This window comes from Ranitomeya variabilis, chromosome 1, assembly GCF_051348905.1.
Source record: "Ranitomeya variabilis isolate aRanVar5 chromosome 1, aRanVar5.hap1, whole genome shotgun sequence".
In the NCBI taxonomy this organism is placed as follows: domain Eukaryota; kingdom Metazoa; phylum Chordata; class Amphibia; order Anura; family Dendrobatidae; genus Ranitomeya; species Ranitomeya variabilis.
In genome coordinates, this window is record NC_135232.1 from 476,972,498 (window position 1) to 476,993,031 (window position 20,534).

Here is a 20,534-nt window from a genome sequence, read left to right on the forward strand (position 1 = left end):
TGTCGAGGTAACGTTTCGACACCGTAATGGGTCTTTTTCAAACCTCGCTTAAGACAAAGCCTGAAAACTATGCGCCTGAGCCTCAACACAACTGGACATCACTAGATTGTGCTTGCTGTTCAGAGCATCAGTCCACATGCTGTACAGAGTTTCCAGACACTGAGCAAGGTGAGTAGTTTTCATTTTTTTCAGTACTTGTGGGGGTTATGATACTGTATGTGGGCATCATCATGCTGTGGGGGGCTGTCATGATCTCCATGGCCAGAGAACTAGCATAAGCCTCAATAGGAACAAGCTCTTGGAAGATGTAACTGTACTGACCATGAACTAAACCTACCGCATCATCTAGAAGTAGCCAGGTAGCATGTCCTACTTTTTATCCCTATATGCCCAGCGCCGGCCGGAGAACTAAATAATGCTAGCAGAGGGAAATATAAGACCTGACTCACCTCTAGAGAAATGCCCAAAAAGGAGACAGAAGCCCCCCACATATATTGGCGGTGATATGACATGAAACAACAAACGCAGCAGGAAAATAGTTTTAGCAAATTTGAGGTCCGCTTTCTAGATAGCAGAAGACAGAAAGCATACTTTCATGGTCAGTAGAAAACCCTAACAAAACACATCCAGAAATTACTTTAGGACTCTGGCATTAACTCATAATACCAGAGTGGCAATTCCTGATCAACAAGAGCTTTCCAGACACAGTAACGAAACTGCAGCTGTGAACTGGAACCAAAATACAAAAACAAAACATGGACGAATGTCCAACTTATCTAGTAGATGTCTGGGAGCAGGAACAAGCACAGAGAGGCTTCTGATAACATTGTTGACCGGCAAGCATCTAACAGAGAAGCCAGGTTATATAGCGACACCCAGATCTAATCAGAACAGGTGAACAGGGAAGATGATGTCACAAGTTCAATTCCACCAGTAGCCACCGGGGGAGCCCAGAATCCAAATTCACAACAGTACCCCCCCCTCAAGGAGGGGGCACCGAACCCTCACCAGAACCACCAGGGCGATCAGGATGGGCCCTATGAAAGGCACGAACCAGATCAGAGGCATGAACATCAGATGCAGTGACCCAAGAATTATCCTCCTGGCCGTATCCCTTCCACTTGACCAGATACTGGAGTCTCCGTCTGGAAACACGGGAGTCTAGGATTTTTTCCACAACGTACTCCAACTCACCCTCAACCAACACCGGAGCAGGAGGCTCAACGGAAGGCACAACCGGTGCCTCATACCTGCGCAATAACGACCGATGAAAAACGTTATGAATAGAAAAGGATGCAGGGAGGTCCAAACGGAAGGAAACAGGGTTAAGAATCTCCAATATTTTATACGGACCGATGAACCGAGGCTTAAACTTAGGAGATGAGACCCTCATAGGGACAAAACGAGAAGACAACCACACCAAATCTCCAACACAAAGCCGAGGACCAACACGACGGTGACGGTTGGCAAAAAGCTGAGTCTTCTCCTGGGACAACTTTAAATTGTCCATCACCTGCCCCCAGATATGATGCAATCTCTCCACCACCGCATCCACTCCAGGACAATCCGAGGATTCCATCTGACCGGAGGAAAATCGAGGGTGGAACCCCGAATTACAGAAAAACGGGGACACCAAAGTGGCAGAGCTGGCCCGATTATTGAGGGCGAACTCCGCCAATGGCAAAAAAGCAACCCAATCATCCTGGTCAGCAGACACAAAACACCTCAGATATGTCTCCAGGGTCTGATTAGTCCGCTCGGTCTGGCCATTAGTCTGAGGGTGAAAAGCAGACGAAAAAGACAAATCTATGCCCATCCTAGCACAGAATGCCCGCCAAAATCTAGACACAAATTGGGTTCCTCTGTCAGAAACGATATTCTCAGGAATACCATGCAAACGAACAACATTTTGAAAAAACAGGGGCACCAACTCGGAAGAAGAAGGCAATTTGGGCAGGGGAACCAAATGGACCATCTTAGAAAAACGGTCACACACCACCCAGATGACAGACATCTTCTGAGAAACAGGCAGATCTGAAATAAAATCCATCGAGATGTGTGTCCAAGGCCTCTTAGGAATAGGCAAGGGCAACAATAATCCACTAGCCCGAGAACAACAAGGCTTGGCCCGAGCACAAACGTCACAAGACTGCACAAAGCCTCGCACATCTCGTGACAGGGAAGGCCACCAGAAGGATCTTGCCACCAAATCCCTGGTACCAAAAATTCCAGGATGACCTGCCAATGCAGAAGAATGTACCTCAGAGATGACTCTACTGGTCCAATCATCAGGAACAAACAACCTATCAGGCGGACAACGATCCGGTCTATCCGCCTGAAACTCCTGCAAGGCCCGCCGCAGGTCTGGAGAAACGGCTGACAAGATAACTCCCTCCTTAAGAATACCTGTGGGGTCAGAGTTGCCGGGTGAATCAGGCTCAAAACTCCTAGAAAGGGCATCCGCCTTAACATTCTTAGAACCCGGTAGGTACGATACCACAAAATTAAACCGAGAGAAAAATAATGACCAGCGCGCCTGTCTAGGATTCAGGCGCCTGGCGGTCTCAAGATAGATCAAATTTTTGTGGTCAGTCAATACCACCACCTGATGTCTGGCCCCCTCGAGCCAATGGCGCCACTCCTCAAACGCCCACTTCATGGCCAAAAGCTCCCGATTCCCAACATCATAATTCCGCTCAGCGGGCGAAAATTTACGGGAAAAGAAGGCACAAGGCCTCATCACGGCGCAGTCAGAACTTTTCTGCGACAACACTGCCCCAGCCCCGATCTCAGAAGCGTCGACCTCAACCTGAAAAGGAAGAGTCACATCAGGCTGACGCAACACAGGGGCAGAAGAAAAACGGCGCTTAAGCTCCTGAAAGGCCTCCACAGCATCAGGGGACCAATTAGCAACATCAGCACCCTGTCTAGTCAAATCGGTCAATGGCTTAACGACATCCGAAAAACCAGAAATAAATCGACGATAAAAGTTGGCAAAGCCCAAAAATTTCTGAAGACTTTTAAGAGAAGAGGGCTGCGTCCAATCACAAATAGCTTGAACCTTGACAGGATCCATCTCAATGGAAGAGGGAGAAAAAATATATCCCAAAAAGGAAATTCTCTGAACCCCAAAAACGCACTTAGAACCCTTGACACACAGAGAATTAGACCGCAAAACCTGAAAAACCCTCTTAACTTGCCGGACATGAGAGTCCCAATCATCCGAAAAAATCAGAATATCATCCAGATACACTATCATAAATTTATCCAAAAAATGGCGGAAAATATCATGCATAAAGGACTGGAAGACTGAAGGGGCATTAGAAAGACCAAAAGGCATCACCAAATACTCAAAGTGGCCCTCGGGCGTATTAAATGCGGTTTTCCACTCATCCCCCTGCCTGATCCGCACCAAATTATACGCCCCACGGAGATCAATCTTAGAGAACCACTTGGCCCCCTTTATGCGAGCAAACAAATCAGTCAGCAACGGCAATGGGTATTGATATTTAACCGTGATTTTATTCAAAAGCCGATAATCAATACATGGTCTCAAAGAGCCGTCTTTTTTTGACACAAAGAAAAAACCGGCTCCTAAGGGAGATGACGATGGACGAATATGTCCCTTTTCCAAGGACTCCTTTATATATTCTCGCATAGCAGTATGTTCAGGCACAGACAGATTAAATAAACGACCCTTTGGGTATTTACTACCCGGAATTAAATCTATAGTACAATCGCACTCCCGGTGCGGAGGTAATGAACCCAGCTTGGGTTCTTCAAAGACGTCACGATAATCAGACAGGAACTCAGGGATTTCAGAGGGAATAGATGATGAAATGGACACCAAAGGTACGTCCCCATGAGTCCCCTTACATCCCCAGCTCAACACAGACATAGCTCTCCAGTCAAGGACTGGGTTGTGAGACTGCAGCCATGGCAATCCCAGCACCAAATCATCATGTAGATTATACAGCACCAGAAAACGAATAGTCTCCTGGTGATCCGGATTAATACACATAGTCACTTGTGTCCAGTATTGTGGTTTATTATTAGCCAATGGGGTGGAGTCAATCCCCTTCAGAGGAATAAGAGTCTCCAAAGGCTCTAAATCATACCCACAACGATTGGCAAAGGACCAATCCATAAGACTCAAAGCGGCGCCAGAGTCGATATAGGCGTCCGTAGTAATAGATGACAAAGAGCAAATCAGGGTCACAGACAAAATAAATTTAGACTGTAAAGTGCCAATGGGAACGGATTTATCAAGCTTTTTAGTACGCTTAGAGCATGCTGATATAACATGAGTAGAATCCCCACAATAGAAACACAACCCATTTTTCCGTCTAAAATTCTGCCGCTCGCTTCTGGACAGAATTCTATCACACTGCATGTTTTCTGGCGTCTTCTCAGTGGACACCGCCAGATGGTGCACTGGTTTGCGCTCCCGCAGACGCCTATCGATCTGAATGGCCATTGTCATGGACTCATTCAGACTTGCAGGCACAGGGAACCCCACCATAACATCCTTAATGGCATCAGAAAGACCCTCTCTGAAAGTAGCCGCCAAGGCACACTCATTCCACTGAGTAAGCACAGACCATTTACGGAATTTTTGGCAGTAAATTTCAGCTTCATCTTGCCCCTGCGATAGGGACATCAAAGTTTTTTCTGCCTGAAGTTCCAAATGAGGTTCCTCATAAAGCAAGCCCAAGGCCAGAAAAAACGCATCCACATTGCGCAACGCAGGATCCCCTGGTGCCAATGCAAAAGCCCAATCTTGAGGGTCGCCGCGGAGCAAGGAAATCACAATCCCAACCTGCTGTGCAGGGTCTCCAGCAGAACGAGATTTCAGGGACAAAAATAACTTACAATTATTTCTAAAATTCTGAAAGCTAGATCTATTCCCTGAGAAGAATTCCGGCAAAGGAATTCTCGGCTCTGATACCGGAGCATGAATAATAAAATCTTGCAAACTTTGTACTTTCGTGGCGAGATTATTCAAACCTGCAGTTACACTCTGTAGATCCATTATAGACAGGTGAACATAGAGCCATTCAAAGATTAGAAGGAGAGAGAAAAAAAAGAAAGACTGCAGCATAGAAAGACTGGCAAGTGATCCAATTAAGAGCACACTAACTACTAGAGAAAAAAAAAAAAAAAAAAAAAATTTTCAGCAGACTTCTTATTTCTCTCCTTTCTCAGCCAAGGATTTTAACCCTTTAGTTGGCCGGTCAAACTGTCATGATCTCCATGGCCAGAGAACTAGCATAAGCCTCAATAGGAACAAGCTCTTGGAAGATGTAACTGTACTGACCATGAACTAAACCTACCGCATCATCTAGAAGTAGCCAGGTAGCATGTCCTACTTTTTATCCCTATATGCCCAGCGCCGGCCGGAGAACTAAATAATGCTAGCAGAGGGAAATATAAGACCTGACTCACCTCTAGAGAAATGCCCAAAAAGGAGACAGAAGCCCCCCACATATATTGGCGGTGATATGACATGAAACAACAAACGCAGCAGGAAAATAGTTTTAGCAAATTTGAGGTCCGCTTTCTAGATAGCAGAAGACAGAAAGCATACTTTCATGGTCAGTAGAAAACCCTAACAAAACACATCCAGAAATTACTTTAGGACTCTGGCATTAACTCATAATACCAGAGTGGCAATTCCTGATCAACAAGAGCTTTCCAGACACAGTAACGAAACTGCAGCTGTGAACTGGAACCAAAATACAAAAACAAAACATGGACGAATGTCCAACTTATCTAGTAGATGTCTGGGAGCAGGAACAAGCACAGAGAGGCTTCTGATAACATTGTTGACCGGCAAGCATCTAACAGAGAAGCCAGGTTATATAGCGACACCCAGATCTAATCAGAACAGGTGAACAGGGAAGATGATGTCACAAGTTCAATTCCACCAGTAGCCACCGGGGGAGCCCAGAATCCAAATTCACAACAGGGGGCATTATACTTTCTGGGGCAGCATATTGTGCATGTGGAGCAAACATCTTACTCCATGTTTGGTGACTGTGGTGGGCCTCATGATGTGTGGAGGCCGTCATACTGTGGGGAAGAGGCTTTGGGCATTATACTGTGAGGGGGCAAAGAAACTGTGTTGGGTGCATTATACTGTGTGGTGGGTTGTGGAGCAGAACTGTGGTGGAATCATTCTGTTTGTTGGGAGCTGTGGGGACTATAATGTGTGTAGGTGGCTTTGAAAGCCATGATACTTTGTATGTTGAGGCTCAAAGGGCCTCATACTGTGAGGGGGTCTATGGGGACCATCGTACTGTGTGTAGGGGTTGTGAGGGTGTCATACTGTGTGTGGGAGGCAGTGATGGCCATCGTGTTGAATGGAGATATCATACTGCATTGAGTTTGTGGGGAATTATACTGTGCAGGGGGTAATTTTGGGGACTGTAACAAAACACTCCGGGATCGCCTTTGCTGGGGTCAAAGGTCACGTGGTTTGTGCATTGAACTCTGAGGCGACAGCAGGTTTCCAAGTTGACTGACCTCAGGTCAGGTTTATTAAAGTGAAAGCAAACACAGAAAACAAAACATAAAAATAAATCCTAGCCTGTCCGGCGCTAACTAAACAAATATGTTGCTATCTAACAACTGGGGAGGCTTCTCCCTCCCAGCTAACATTACACAGATCATGAGCACAGCTCTCACTCACGTTTGTCTCACACAGACAGGCATTCTGTGTGCCCCAGGCTGACGCCCACAACCCCCAGCTGGTCATCTTTTATCCCTGCAGTTATTAACCCATCAGTATCCTGCAGACACTGAGCGGTCTAATTCATATAGGACAAATACCTGGGCGAGATATACCTTCCCCTGACTACCAGACCGACATGACTCTTACATATCCTCCCCCCCTGCTCAGACCACTCCGGTCGAGCAAGATCACCCTCGAAACAGTGCACTCGGGACAGGGCATCAGCGTTCCCCATCTGCACCCCGGGTTGGTGTTCCACCGTAAAAGAGTAAGCCTGCAGGGCAAGGAACCACCGGGTTACCCGACTATTATGGTCCTTGTGGAGGTGCATCCATTTGAGAGGGGCATGGTCCGTGACCAGCCTAAACTTCCTACCTGCCAGGTAATACTTGAGGGAGTCGAGAGCCCATTTAATGGCTAGGCACTCTTTTTCAACCACAGCATACCTCTGCTCATGCACATTCAGTTTCCGACTGAGGTAGAGGACCGGGTGTTCGACTCCGTCCCTCACCTGGGAAAGTACAGCTCCGACACCAGTGTCAGAAGCATCAGTTTGGACCACAAACTCGCTACTGAAATCAGGAGTCACTAGTACGGGCTGAGAGCACAAGGCCCGTTTCAGGCTGTGGAAGGCCTCTTCAGCCGCTGCGGTCCATTTTACCATGACGGAACCCCTCGCTTTGGTAAGATCCGTCAAGGGGGTAGCCATGGCTGCAAAATTGGGTATGAACCGGCGATAATAGCCGGCAATCCCCAGGAAAGCTTGTACTTGTTTCTTGTTTACTGGCTGCGGCCAGCCCTGAATTGCCTGTATTTTATCGATCTGGGGTTTAACAACTCCTCTGCCAATCACGTAGCCCAAGTATCGGGCTTCTTCAAGCCCGATGTGACACTTCTTGGGGTTCGCCGTTAGGCCTGCGTCCCGCAGGTCATCAATCACCACCTGTACCTTCCGGAGGTGAGTTTCCCAGTCCATGCTGTAAATTACGATGTCATCTAGGTAGGCAGAAGCGTACTGCCTGTGGGGCCTCAAGACTCGATCCATCAATCTCTGGAACGTTGCTGGGGCTCCGTGAAGTCCAAACGGCATGTAGAAATACTGGAACAGCCCTTCCGGTGTAGCAAATGCCGTCTTCTCTCTGGCCGCCTCGGCCAGAGGGATCTGCCAGTACCCCTTTGTTAGATCCAGGGTCGTAATGTATCGGGCTTTACCAAGCCGGTCGATCAACTCATTGACCCGGGGCATAGGGTACGCATCAAATTTAGAAACCGCATTCAGTTTCCTAAAGTCATTGCAAAACCGTATAGAGCCATCCGGCTTAGGTATCAACACGATTGGACTGGACCAGGCGCTGTGCGACTCTTCAATGACTCCTAAGTCCAACATTGCCTTCACCTCTCGGGAGACGGCTTCACGGCGTGCATCCGGAATCCGGTATGGCTTCACATGAACTGTGACACCAGGCTCTGTGACAATCTCATGTTTCACTAGCCTAGTCTGGCCAGGTTTTTCCGAAAAAAACTGTTGGTTCTGTAACAAAAACTGCTTAACCTCAGATTTTTGTCGTTCAGAGAGAGTCTCGGCAATCTGCACCTCCGGTACGGTCGGTGAGCAAACCGGACGGGGCAGATCCGCTGTTAGGGCAGCGCGGTCTTTCCAGGGTTTTATCAGATTCACATGATAAATCTGTTCTGGTTTTCTCTTACCAGGCTGGTGCACTTTATAGTTCACTTCACCAACTCGTTCCACGACCTCAAAGGGGCCCTGCCATTTCGCCAGAAATTTACTATCCACCGTACGGATTAGGATCAACACCCTATCCCCGGGTGCAAACGTACGGACCTTGGCGCCTCTATCATAACTTAGCCTCTGGGCTCCCTGGGCCTGTAACATATGTTCCCTAACAATGGGCATGACAGCAGCAATACGGTCCTGCATTTGCGTTACATGGTCTATCACCGTTTTAAAGGGAGTGACTTGACCTTCCCAGGTTTCTTTTGCAACGTCCAACAGTCCACGGGGACGACGGGCGTATAATAGCTCGAAAGGCGAGAATCCTGTGGAAGACTGGGGAACTTCCCTAATGGCAAACAGCAAATAGGGTAACAAGTAATCCCAGTTCTTCCCATCTTTGTCTATCGCCTTCCGGAGCATCTGTTTTAAGGTTTTATTGAACCGCTCAACGAACCCATCTGTTTGAGGGTGATAGACAGATGTATGCAACGGATCTATTTGTAAGAGTCTGCAGAGCTCCTTCATTACCCTCGACATAAAGGGAGTCCCCTGGTCGGTGAGTATCTGTTTGGGAATTCCCACCCGACTAAACACTTGTACCAACTCTTTAGCAATCGTTTTGGTAGCCGTGTTTCGTAAAGGGATGGCTTCCGGGTAGCGAGTGGCATAGTCCACGATGACGAGAATATGTTGGTGCCCACGAGCGGACCGGGGAAGGGGCCCAACCAAATCCATCCCAATTCTCTTAAATGGGACTCCAATGACAGGGAGAGGTACCAAAGGGCTACGGAACCGAGTTTTAGGTGCGGAGATTTGGCACTCTGGACAGGACTCACAATAGTTACGCACATCACTATGGAGACCGGGCCACACAAAACAATGGGATATCCTTTCTGTGGTTTTCTGCGCCCCCAGATGTCCCCCCATTATATGTCCGTGGGCCAGGTCCAGTACCTTCCGCCGATAAGGTTTGGGTACCACTAACCGTTGCACAGTGTCCTCCCCTTTTTTTTCTGCCTGGTAGAGCAAATCATTTTCAAGAACCATATACGGGTATGCTAGCCTAGTGTCAGGTTCTACGGGTACCCCATCTATTATTTTTACGTTTTTCCTAGCCGGAGCCAGAGTAGGATCTTTCATTTGCTCGCTGTGAAAGTCATCCACCTGGACTTCCAAATCTGGCAGGCAGGGGGCTGGATGGCTATCTGCCCCCGCCTCTCGCTGAGTTTCCTCAGTTTCCTCAGTTTCCCCCGCCATAACTGAGAAGGGGTACTGAAGGTTAGATTCACTAATCTCCCCAGCAGCATCTTCCTGTGGGGTCTCCTCCAGGAGCTCGGGACCTCCAGGTAGCATGGGAGCAGATTCACGGTCACAGCTACCGTGAAGGAGCAACTGATTCTCCCACAACTGCCAGAAAAGAGGAAAATCCCTGCCCAAGATTATATCCTGTAACAATGAGGGAACGAGTCCCACTTTGTGTTGCACAGACCCATAGGGAGTGGAGATACATATGACCGCTGTAGGATATGAGCAGGTGTCACCATGCACACACGTTACAGAAAACTTGTCAGACGGACTAGTTGGACATGCTATCAGACTGGCTTTCACTAGAGTCACCACACTTCCAGAGTCTAGTAATGCCACAACATTTTTCCCATCTACAGACAATTCACACAGATGTTTTACTGTATCATTTTGACCCGCATTCACACTTACTAGCCGTGTAACCAAAGACATGCGTTTCTTAGAGTCCGTAACGTCGCACTGCATGGGTTCAGTGGTAACAGGACAGTTCGCAGAAACATGGCCCTTCTCATGGCAACGGAAACATCTAACAAGCCCCCTATTGAAACCAGAGTCCGACACCCTTGATCTCGGGGTGCGAGCAGTCCCGTGTTCCTCCCCCACAGTTTTTGGCAATTTTCCTTCCCCCGCAGTCCCTGGAACAGTCTTACCAGTTCCACGAGGAGGAGGTACAGTTCGGGTAGTAGCGGTATCATCAGGAAGTCCTTCCGCCACGGAATAACGCACCACCAAGTCCACCAGTTGATCCGCTGTCGCGGGATTTCCTTGGCTCACCCACTTTTTCAGCGCCGGTGGTAGTACTCTCAGGTACTTGTCCAGAACGACCCGCTGGATTATCTCCGGAGTTGTCAGTACCTCGGGTTGCAGCCATTTCTTTATCAAGTAGATCAGGTCGAACATCTGCGATCGCGGCGGTTTATCTTGCTGATAGGTCCACTGATGTACCCACTGTGCACGGACAGCTGTCGTCACACCCAGCCGGGCCAGGACCTCAGCTTTCAGCCTCTCAAAGTCCTGAGCGACTTCCGGGTCCAAGTCATGGTAAGCTTTTTGGGCCTCACCGGAGAGAAACGGAGCAATTAGATCGGCCCATCGTTCCTTCGGCCACTTCTCTCTCAACGCTGTCCGCTCAAACGTTGTCAGGTACGCCTCGACGTCATCTTCTGCGGTCAGCTTTTGCCAGTATCGACTCACATGGATCCTCCTGGACTCTGCTTCCGGGTCAACCTCAGGCATGCTCACCAAGCGTTGCGCCACCTGTTGGAGAAGCTGGCGGTCTGCAGCCGTCATGTCCAGTAACTCCTTCAGCTGTGCGGCCATCAAGCGATTAGCTTCCTGCTGTGCCGCAGTGGCCTGCTGCTGTATGGCAGTGGACTGTACTAGGGCTTTCACCACGTCTTCCATACTGTCGCCTGTGCCACGGAGTGCCCGCGTTCTCCACCACAATGTAACAAAACACTTCGGGATCGCCTTTGCTGGGGTCAAAGGTCACGTGGTTTGTGCATTGAACTCTGAGGCGACAGCAGGTTTCCAAGTTGACTGACCTCAGGTCAGGTTTATTAAAGTGAAAGCAAATACAGAAAACAAAACATAAAAATAAATCCTAGCCTGTCCGGCGCTAACTAAACAAATACGTTGCTATCTAACAACTGGGGGGGGGCTTCTCCCTCCCAGCTAACATTACACAGATCATGAGCACAGCTCTCACTCACGTTTGTCTCACACAGACAGGCATTCTGTGTGCCCCAGGCTGACGCCCACAACCCCCAGCTGGTCATCTTTTATCCCTGCAGTTATTAACCCATCAGTATCCTGCAGACACTGAGCGGTCTAATTCATATAGGACAAATACCTGGGCGAGATATACCTTCCCCCGACTACCAGACCGACATGACTCTTACAGGACATCCTACTGTATTGGGTCTGTGGAAGTAGTCACTATGGGGGCATCATACAGTGTTGCGGGCTTTATGGCATCATGCTCTGTTGGGGACATCATACTTTGCTGGGAGAACTGTGGAGACATCTATGTATGTCTTGTATGTCTTGGGTAGGGCAGTTTGCATGGGGGATCTCACTGTGGCAGTATCATATTGTGTGTGGGAGGGCAATTTATTTGCATCAAACTTCGAAGCCATGGAGGGAGAATTGTAGTGGGTGAGAACATGAAGGTGCTTCAGGACGTGTACAGTTACTGTGCTCATAACACAATACATTTCCCTCTTCCTGACTTTAAAAGCTGTGGGGTAGGCCCTTCTGAGACAGCACCCATTTGCCTCAAAACTTTTTTTTAGGGGGCAATTAGGACTTTAAGTATGGGGCCCATGATTTCTATGTATTCCCCTGATAAGGGAGATACGATGTTTAGTCCCATTGTGCAACAAAAGAATGTAGTTTCTGTAACATTGAAAGGACACTTACCTGATGGGTCCATTTCTATCTTTCCTTTGAAAACTAATTTTTGGCAACTGACTGTCAGCTGGCACAATTTTCAATTTAGGAAGTGGTGCATCGGAAAACGGATATACTAAAATTTATTCAAGGAAACAAGGACAAAGAAAAAACAAGTTAATAGCAGAATGAACTTTTTTGATACACACAAATACAAATGTATAGTTCATGATGATAACTTATTTTAACCAGACAACCCTTTTAAACGTGTAACTTCACCATCTACCTTTCTATCGTTTTTCTATTTCTGTCGTACTAAAGACTACCATGAACAGCACAGTTATCGTCTCCTGATGGCATGTCACAACTTCCACTGTATTAGTTGCTTAAAAAAAATAAGAAACTGCATCATGGAAAAGCCCACTGAAGCTATAAAAACCAAGCTTTTGTTATATTTGTTCATTGTGAGTATTTTTCCAGTATCATTTGAAAATTGGAGATTCTAGTTTTTGCTCATACAGATTGTATTAATGCACAGCGCCATCTAGTGTACAATTACTTGCTGTACCATTTAAGCCTGTCCACACAGGATGATAGCAATAAATAAACTTATGATATCATTTTAAAACTTTGACATCTCTAAACTCTCTTTAAGAAGTCAAGAATGCTTCTCATAACTAGTAATTGTATTTACTGAGCCACTTTATGAACATCTAACGTTCCAATAAAGTTTTATCTTCTAGATCTCTTTCCTTTATGACACCATGTTTATTACTTCACTGAATAATTTGATTTATTAATCTGAACTAACCAGTATATATTACATAACACCTGTCCATTAGACAAAAATAGACTAGGACAGCAAAATATAAAGTATAATTGCTTATTATCTTTCAGTTAAAGGGATTGTCAACTACTAGGACAACCTCTTCTCAATCTGAATGTTTGCCCCCATTAAAATAATAAGACTTATACTCCCCTCTCATGCCATTGCCATTTCAGCGGTGTCGGCACTTGAGTTCACAGGGCTCTCGTGTCATGAGGTTATGTCAAGTAAGGCCTGCACCCAATCAGCGTGGGCATTACAGTCCACGCCTTCGGACGTATAAGTAATCAAGAGGAAGTGACCAGCCAGTAGTACCCCTGCCTTCCTATTTTTTTGTATATACACTGCTCAAAAAAATAAAGGGAACACTAAAATAACACATAAACAATAAAACATAAAAATTATCAATGTAAATCAAAATTAATATCCCACGGAGGTCTGGATTTGGAATGATACTCAAAATCAAAGTGGAAAATCAAATTACAGGCTGATCCAACTTCAGTGGAAATGCCTCAAGAGAAGGAAATGATGCTCAGTAGTATGTGTGGCCACCAAGTGCCTGTATGACCTCCCTACAATGCCTGGGCGTGCTCCTGATGTGGCGGCAGATGGTCTCCTAAGGGATCTCCTCCCAGACCTGGACTAAAGCATCCGCCAACTCCTGGACAGTCTTTGGTGCAACGTGATGTTGGTGGATGGTGTGAGACATGATGTCCCAGATGTGTTCAATTGGATTCAGGTCTGGGGAATGGGCGGACAAGTCCATAGCTTTAATGCCTTCATCTTGCAGGAACTGCTGACACATTCCAGCCACATGAGGTCTCGCATTGTCCTGCATTAGGAGGAACCCAGGGCCAACCGCACCAGCATATGGTCTCACAAGGGGTTTGAGAATCTTATCTCGGTACCTAATGGCAGTCAGACTACCTCTGGTGAGCACATGGAGGGCTGTGAGGCCTTCCAAAGAAATGCCACCCCACACCATTACTGACCCACTGCCAAACCGGTCATGCTGAAGGATGTTGCAGGCAGCAGATCGCTCTCCACAGCATCTCCAGAATCTGTCACGTCTGTCACATGTGCTCAGTGTGAACCTGTTTTCATCTGTGAAGACCACAGGGCGCCAGTGGCGAATTTGCCAATCCTGGTGTTCTGTGGCAAATGCCAATCCTCCTGCATGGTGTTGGGCTGTGAGCACAACCCCATCTGTGGACGTCAGGCACTCAGACCATCCTCATGGAGTCGGTTTCTAACCATTTGTGCAGGCACATGCACATTTCTGGCCTGCTGGAGGTCATTTTGCAGGGCTCTGGCAGTGCTCCTCCTGTTCCTCCTTGCACAAAGGCTGATGTAGCGGTCCTGCTGCTGGGTTGTTGCCCTCCTATGGCCCCCTCCACATATCCTGGTGTACTGGCCTGTCTCCTGGTAGCGCCTCCAGCCTGTGGACACTATGCTGACAGACACAGCAAACCTTATTGCCACAGCTCACATTGATGTGCCATCCTGGATGAGCTGCACTATCTGAGTCACTTGTGTGGGTTATAGAGTCCGTCTCATGCTACCATGAGTGTGAAAGCACAACCAACATTCAAAAGTGACCAAAACATCAGCCAGAAAGCATTGGTACCGAGATGTGGTCTGTGGTCCCCACCTGTAGATCCACTCCTTTATTGAGTGTGTCTTGATAATTGCCAATAATTTCCATCTGTTGTCTATTCCATTTGCACAACAGCATGTGAAATTGATTGTCAAACAGTGCTGCTTCCTAAGTGGACAATTTGATTTCACAGAAGTTTGATTTACTTGGAGTAATATTCTGTTGTTTAAGTGTTCCCTTTATTTTTTTGAGCAGTGTATTTCAAAGACTGTCTGTCACTTCCGAATAATAACCAGCTAAAAGTAGCCAACTCCATGCGTAACTAACAAATTAGAGGTGCATTTTGTAACGCTATAGCACACAAACATGAAATACATGAAACTGGAATTGCATTGTTGCTCTAGAAAATAGGTTAAAATGACGATACTTAGAGCATAAATTGGCCAACTCATGTCTGCCCAGCAGCCCCGAGAAGGCAATCTTCTTTGCTGGGAACCTAACTTCTTTTTTGTGCTACTAGATGTGTCAGTCATGGGAAATCTAGTGTAGATTTTATGTCCAAATCAGTCTTTAAGCGCATGTGTTAAAACGTGCTGTCAGGTTCCCATCAACAGTTTACAGCATACTTTTACTGCCGATGCTACTAAATTCTAATGTATCAAAACATTTAAAACAATTAGTTTGTGAAATTGAAGGAGGCTATCTGGAATTTGAAGGTAGGGAAAACTCCGGGGCTAGATGGGTTCACACCCAGGTTTTATAAAACCTGCCAGGAATTATGCTCCCAGTTAATGTTGAAAGCTTTCAATACCATATTGCAGACTTGTCATTTCCCGTTTCATTCCACACAACCACATATCACAGTGATACCTTACGAAGGCAAGGGACCCTTCTAGCTTTTGCCCGATATCTCTGATTAATGTTGATATTAAGCTATATTCCAAACTGATAGCTCTAAGATAATTCCCCATATCCCAAACATAATTCATAGAGAACAAGTGGGGTTTGTGCCGGGTAGGGAAGCAAGGGACAATACTATAAAGACCATCTCCCTGATTTCGAGGTCCTGAATTAGGAAGATCCCATTGTGCCTGCTCTCAATAGATGCCGAGAAGGCATTTGACAGGGTAAATTGGGGCTTCTTAGAGGCCACATTGGAAGCGATTGGTATACAAAGAATGAGACATTGGATCATGGCCCTATACTATGATCCTTCTGCTAGGGTAAGGATAAATGGGCGCCTATCTGCTTCATTTTCAATAAGAAATGGGACTAGGCAAGGATGCCTGTTATCCCCATATTTAAATATCTTAGTAATGGAATCATTGGCAAACGCGCCTAGACAGAGTCCATCTATAAAGGGGATACAAGTGAGCGTATAGAACATAAGTTAGCTTTGTTCACAGATGATCTCTTGATATACTGTATGTTACCTCTCCTAAAATCAGTCTCCCATCTATATTGAAAGAATTTGACAGATTCAGTAAATTGAGTAATTTTAGGGTGAACCTCCAGAAATCAGAATTGCTCAATGTCACTTTTTCTGAATATGAAGTGAATCAGCTTAAATCTGACTTCTCTTTTCGTTGGAGTCAATATTATATTAAATATTTAGGTATTAGTATTCCTGCGGATCCTCAGAAAATATTTAATCTTAATTTCTCCCCTCTTAAATGAGCTTTGGAAAGGGAGATTGAAACTTGGCAGAATCTTCCACTTTCCTGGTTTGGAAGGATAAATGCCCTAAAAATGGACATTTTACCGAAAATAATATATTTTTTTCAGACTACTCTGTGGAATATAGACAAACCCTTTTTTGATAGCCTACGCAAAATACTGAGGAAATTTGTTTGGCATAATGGCAGCTCTCACCTGAGTCACGCCCAACTAATCAGGACAAAGACAATGGAGGGACGGGTCTTCCAGACTTGCGGGCATATCATGCGGCAAGTATTGGAAATTGCATACTAGATCTTTTTCACAATAGGACATCTAAACTATGGGTGGACATTGAACATGAATTATCTCCAAATCTATATCAGGGAGTGTTCTGGCTACCATATGATGTTGATTTGAAGAAGATTGATATGTCTCCCACACTATATACTATAGTACTAGCTTGGAGGCGTTTTGCAAAATGTCTTTTGTTGGCAAATATACCTGGACCACTGACTCCTTTAGTAGATAATCCCCACATCCCTATTGTGTAACAAGGATCAACTTCTATAATACCTCCTCTCATTCAGGGAGTTATACCATGAGTAAAAGATGTGATTGATCAGATAGGTGTCAAGTCCATGGAAGACATTTTGGGAGATAGGAGACAAGCTTTGGGATCTTGGCTGCAATACTTTCAACTCCAGAGTTACATTAGATCCCTGGCCCTGGGGTGGGCATCACCACATGTTTCTACCTCCTTTGAACAGTTGAGCTTCCTTTCTTAGGGACCGTCACATGCTATAACCCTGATATATGGTCTGATAGTGTCCGGGGGGATGGGAGATAGGCCACTTAAATGTGCGATTCAGTGGCAAAAGGAATATAATAAATCTGAATAGAGAAGTCACAGCTAAGATGTGGTCTAAATCATTCGCTCTCACACATGGGATGTCGGTTTCTTGCAGGATCCACAAGCTAAATTACAAAATATTGACGTATTGGTACAGAACACCAGTTAAAAGTACATAAGATGTACCCGGCGGTTTCAGATATGTGCTGGAGATGTAATGCAGGAATTGGATCAATGTTACATGTGTGGTGGGACTGACGAGGGGTTAGCGCTTTTGGAATGAAATATTCCTGCTATATAACCATATTACTAAAACTCAGGTGGAAGCATCTCCAGAAAGAGCGTTGTTATCCATTTTTCCAGGTGACATATCCAAAATCAAGAAAGATCTGCTACCATTTTTTATGATAGCGATGGGTCAAATTATACCTAGACTTTGGAGATCTTCTGTTTTTCCAAAGAAGATAGATTGGGTAGAGGTGATGAATGTCTTGCAGCGAATGGAGGAGATCAGGACGTTTGATGACAAGACGAGTACTATGTGGTTTGCGGTATGGCACCCATGGATCTGGAGCGCCCCCACACCACCGCAGGGCCGAGGGGTACCCGGAGCCGGGCCTCTGGGTCTCTGCTCTGGGGTTGTCACGGTGGCTAGACCCGGTCCGTGGCCCTGTCTGTCAGTGGGGGACGTCCAGTGCAATAAGTGGTGTTGTAACGGTGCAGTTGTGGGGTGCAGGTCGCGGTAAATAACGAGGACACCAGGTTGCAGTCTCTTTACCTCTTTACTGGAGATCTCTGAGTCCTCAGTCCAGAATACGGTTCACCAGGCTGCGCAAGTCCGGCCGGTCCAATGGCACCTCCAGAGTTCACTTCACAGGTGGAAATCGGTGCCTTCCTTCTTAGCGCTATGTGTTGTAGTCCTTCCCTGCTGTGCTTACGGAAAGTACCCCACAACCGTTGTGTCTGTTTCTTAAGTTCCCTCACAACTCGATTAAATGATGTTCTTCTAATCTTCCGTCCCTTACTGATGTTACAGTTAGAACGGCACCCGTTTGTCGGATAGGCCTGGAGTTCTTCCGGGACCCTAGAGACGCCCCTCTCCCGCAATTGCCTCCCAAGACTTCATAGGTGATATGTGTTAGACAGCCCGCCTTAAACTGACTGTCCTGCCGCTGTTTAGAGTATTGCTTGAAGCTGAATGTTATAATACTCCCTCGGCGTTCCGGCCACCGGTAGTGTGCCTCAGTAGGGTGTTGCTCCGGTCTTACAGCACGACCCCTACTGGAATTCTCCTATTGCTTGATCTCGTTTCTCACTCAGCACAATCTATCTCGCTTCTAGTCCCTTCTTGGGTCCCGCCGCTTCCTGGAGCTGGCGCGGACCCGTTACGTTCTTTTCAATGCCAAGCCTCTGTCAGGATCCCACCCCTGACAGAGACCCTACTGTCTCTTCCTCCACAACACCCTCTGCCACTAGGTGTTGCTTCGTCCAATCCAGTCAGCTTTCTAATCTAACTTCCTGCCTGACCCCCAGTTTACCCACTATGGTGGGGAGTGGCCTAATGAATAGAACCCTTAGCTCCCCCCGGAGGCCCGGCTGTGAAATGTATTGGTGTCTGTGATACCTGATCAGATGAACTCCTTCAGTGCCATCGGACGCACCATGGCTCCCCATAGTGGCGGAGCCACAGTACTGCAACGACCAGGACTCTGGGGCGCTGCACTCCCCCCTGGTTAAACACAGTACTCCGGGACTGGGAAGAAAACAACAATACAAGTTAGCAAAAAGACATACAATTTTGTTGAGTGCAATGACAATAAGTATACTTGAACAGGCTTCCCTTTATGGGAGGTAAGGACACTTGAACGTTACAAACATGGCAAAAAATATCATAGCAACATGCTATAATTTACTTGTTACCCAACCGGGCATTCTACTTAAGTGCAAAATTGTTGAACAATAATTTAACATTGCCTTTAAGGACTCACACTCTAAATCCACTAAAGACCTTTCTATAATCACATTATAAGGCACTTTAACTTTTTCATTCTCCTACTTTGGATCTGCAGGACCGCCTGTCCTATCGGCACCAGACCTACTGCCTCTCCTTTCTGTTACAGGACCGCCCCGTTCAGCCAGGGCCTACTGCCTTTTCAACTACTATACACAGTATAGAACATAACTTTTCTTTCAGTTTGAGAACACTGAGCCGGCTCTACTTGGCTCCTATAAGGACTCACCCACTAACCCTTACGGGTTCACTTTCTGTCCTTAGTAACACATTACTAACTTTCGATGGGGAACGCAGGGTTTACCTTCTATCCCCCCCCTTTTCTTATCAACATTATCAACTATCTTCTTTTCACAACATTAAACTTTCTCATTACTTCCTTTTACTTTTTCTTTCAGAGAACATTATCAGCATTCCTTTACAATTAACTAATGGCATACATATAACTTTTACATGTAAATATTATCAGCATTTTCTTCCATTGACATTATTGCTACCGGTCTTAAAGCAATATCACCATTTACGTGCAACAAATGAACATCCCCTTTAAGAGGGGACCAAATCTCTGTGAGGTAGCACATCTTCTCAAGCTACCAGTCCATACTCATCAAAGGTTCCAGTGCGGTATCTTCGCAAAGAGTCCTTGTTTAAGTAAAACCAGTAGGGAGCGCCTTTAATAAGGTGCAAACTATATACAAAAGAGTTCGGATCATGCACTGTTCATGATTCAGCAGTTTTTTAAAACTTGTGCAAAACTTTTGGTAACAAAAACAAACAATAGGGATCCCGGGTCAACAAAGGGATCCCTTTAAGAGTTTACCCTGAACGGGTTTAGCAGCCCAACAGAAAACAGTAACTATTTACAGATTCATGGTATCGAGGTTTATTCTTTTAAGTCTGGGGGCGATCCCTGTTCCCCAGCCAACGTGGCACCCGTACTGGTAGTTGGTCTCTCAGATGCCATCAGATCAGCCGGTGCCTGGATTTGAAGGCTAATCCTGCTTGCGAGTTCGGTAGCCGCTACAAGACGTACCGTGGTGATGGGAACGAGGTCCGGCAAATCGGGATCAGTCATGATCGGGACACCAGGGGGCGCTCTCTCAGGCTCACACCGTCGAACGTTCCGGGCACACCATCCTTGTGCACTCCGATGGCGGGTGTAAGTCACCTGATCCCCTCTTTGTAACGGGTCACCATTTCGACTGCAGCAGGGGGTCTTCACATTATAGCTAGTGACAAAGACATCAGTTGGTAGCCCCGGTTCCTGTATGGAACCCCATCCCCTCTTCGGGTGGTAGGCCAGTACAGTTCCCCGCTTTACCACGTCTTTCCAGCCGGGAGCAGACTTCTTACGTGGCGTGTCAGGTGGTTCGGTCTCGTCCCGATCTTTCCAGTGTTGGATCAGACATTGCTTATACTGCTCCCAG

The 20,534-nt window shown here is 46.5% G+C and overlaps 1 protein-coding gene across 1 annotated transcript in view; it reads right to left on the reverse strand.

Annotated features, from left to right (window-relative positions):
• The window catches only part of SUSD1 (sushi domain containing 1), a 485,342-nt gene that overhangs the window by 126,828 nt on the left and 337,980 nt on the right, over positions 1–20,534 (reverse strand). The window contains exon 19 of the mRNA XM_077251054.1: positions 12,195–12,300. Within this exon, the coding sequence (XP_077107169.1) occupies positions 12,195–12,300 (106 nt within the window). The remainder of the gene's footprint in view (positions 1–12,194; positions 12,301–20,534) is intronic.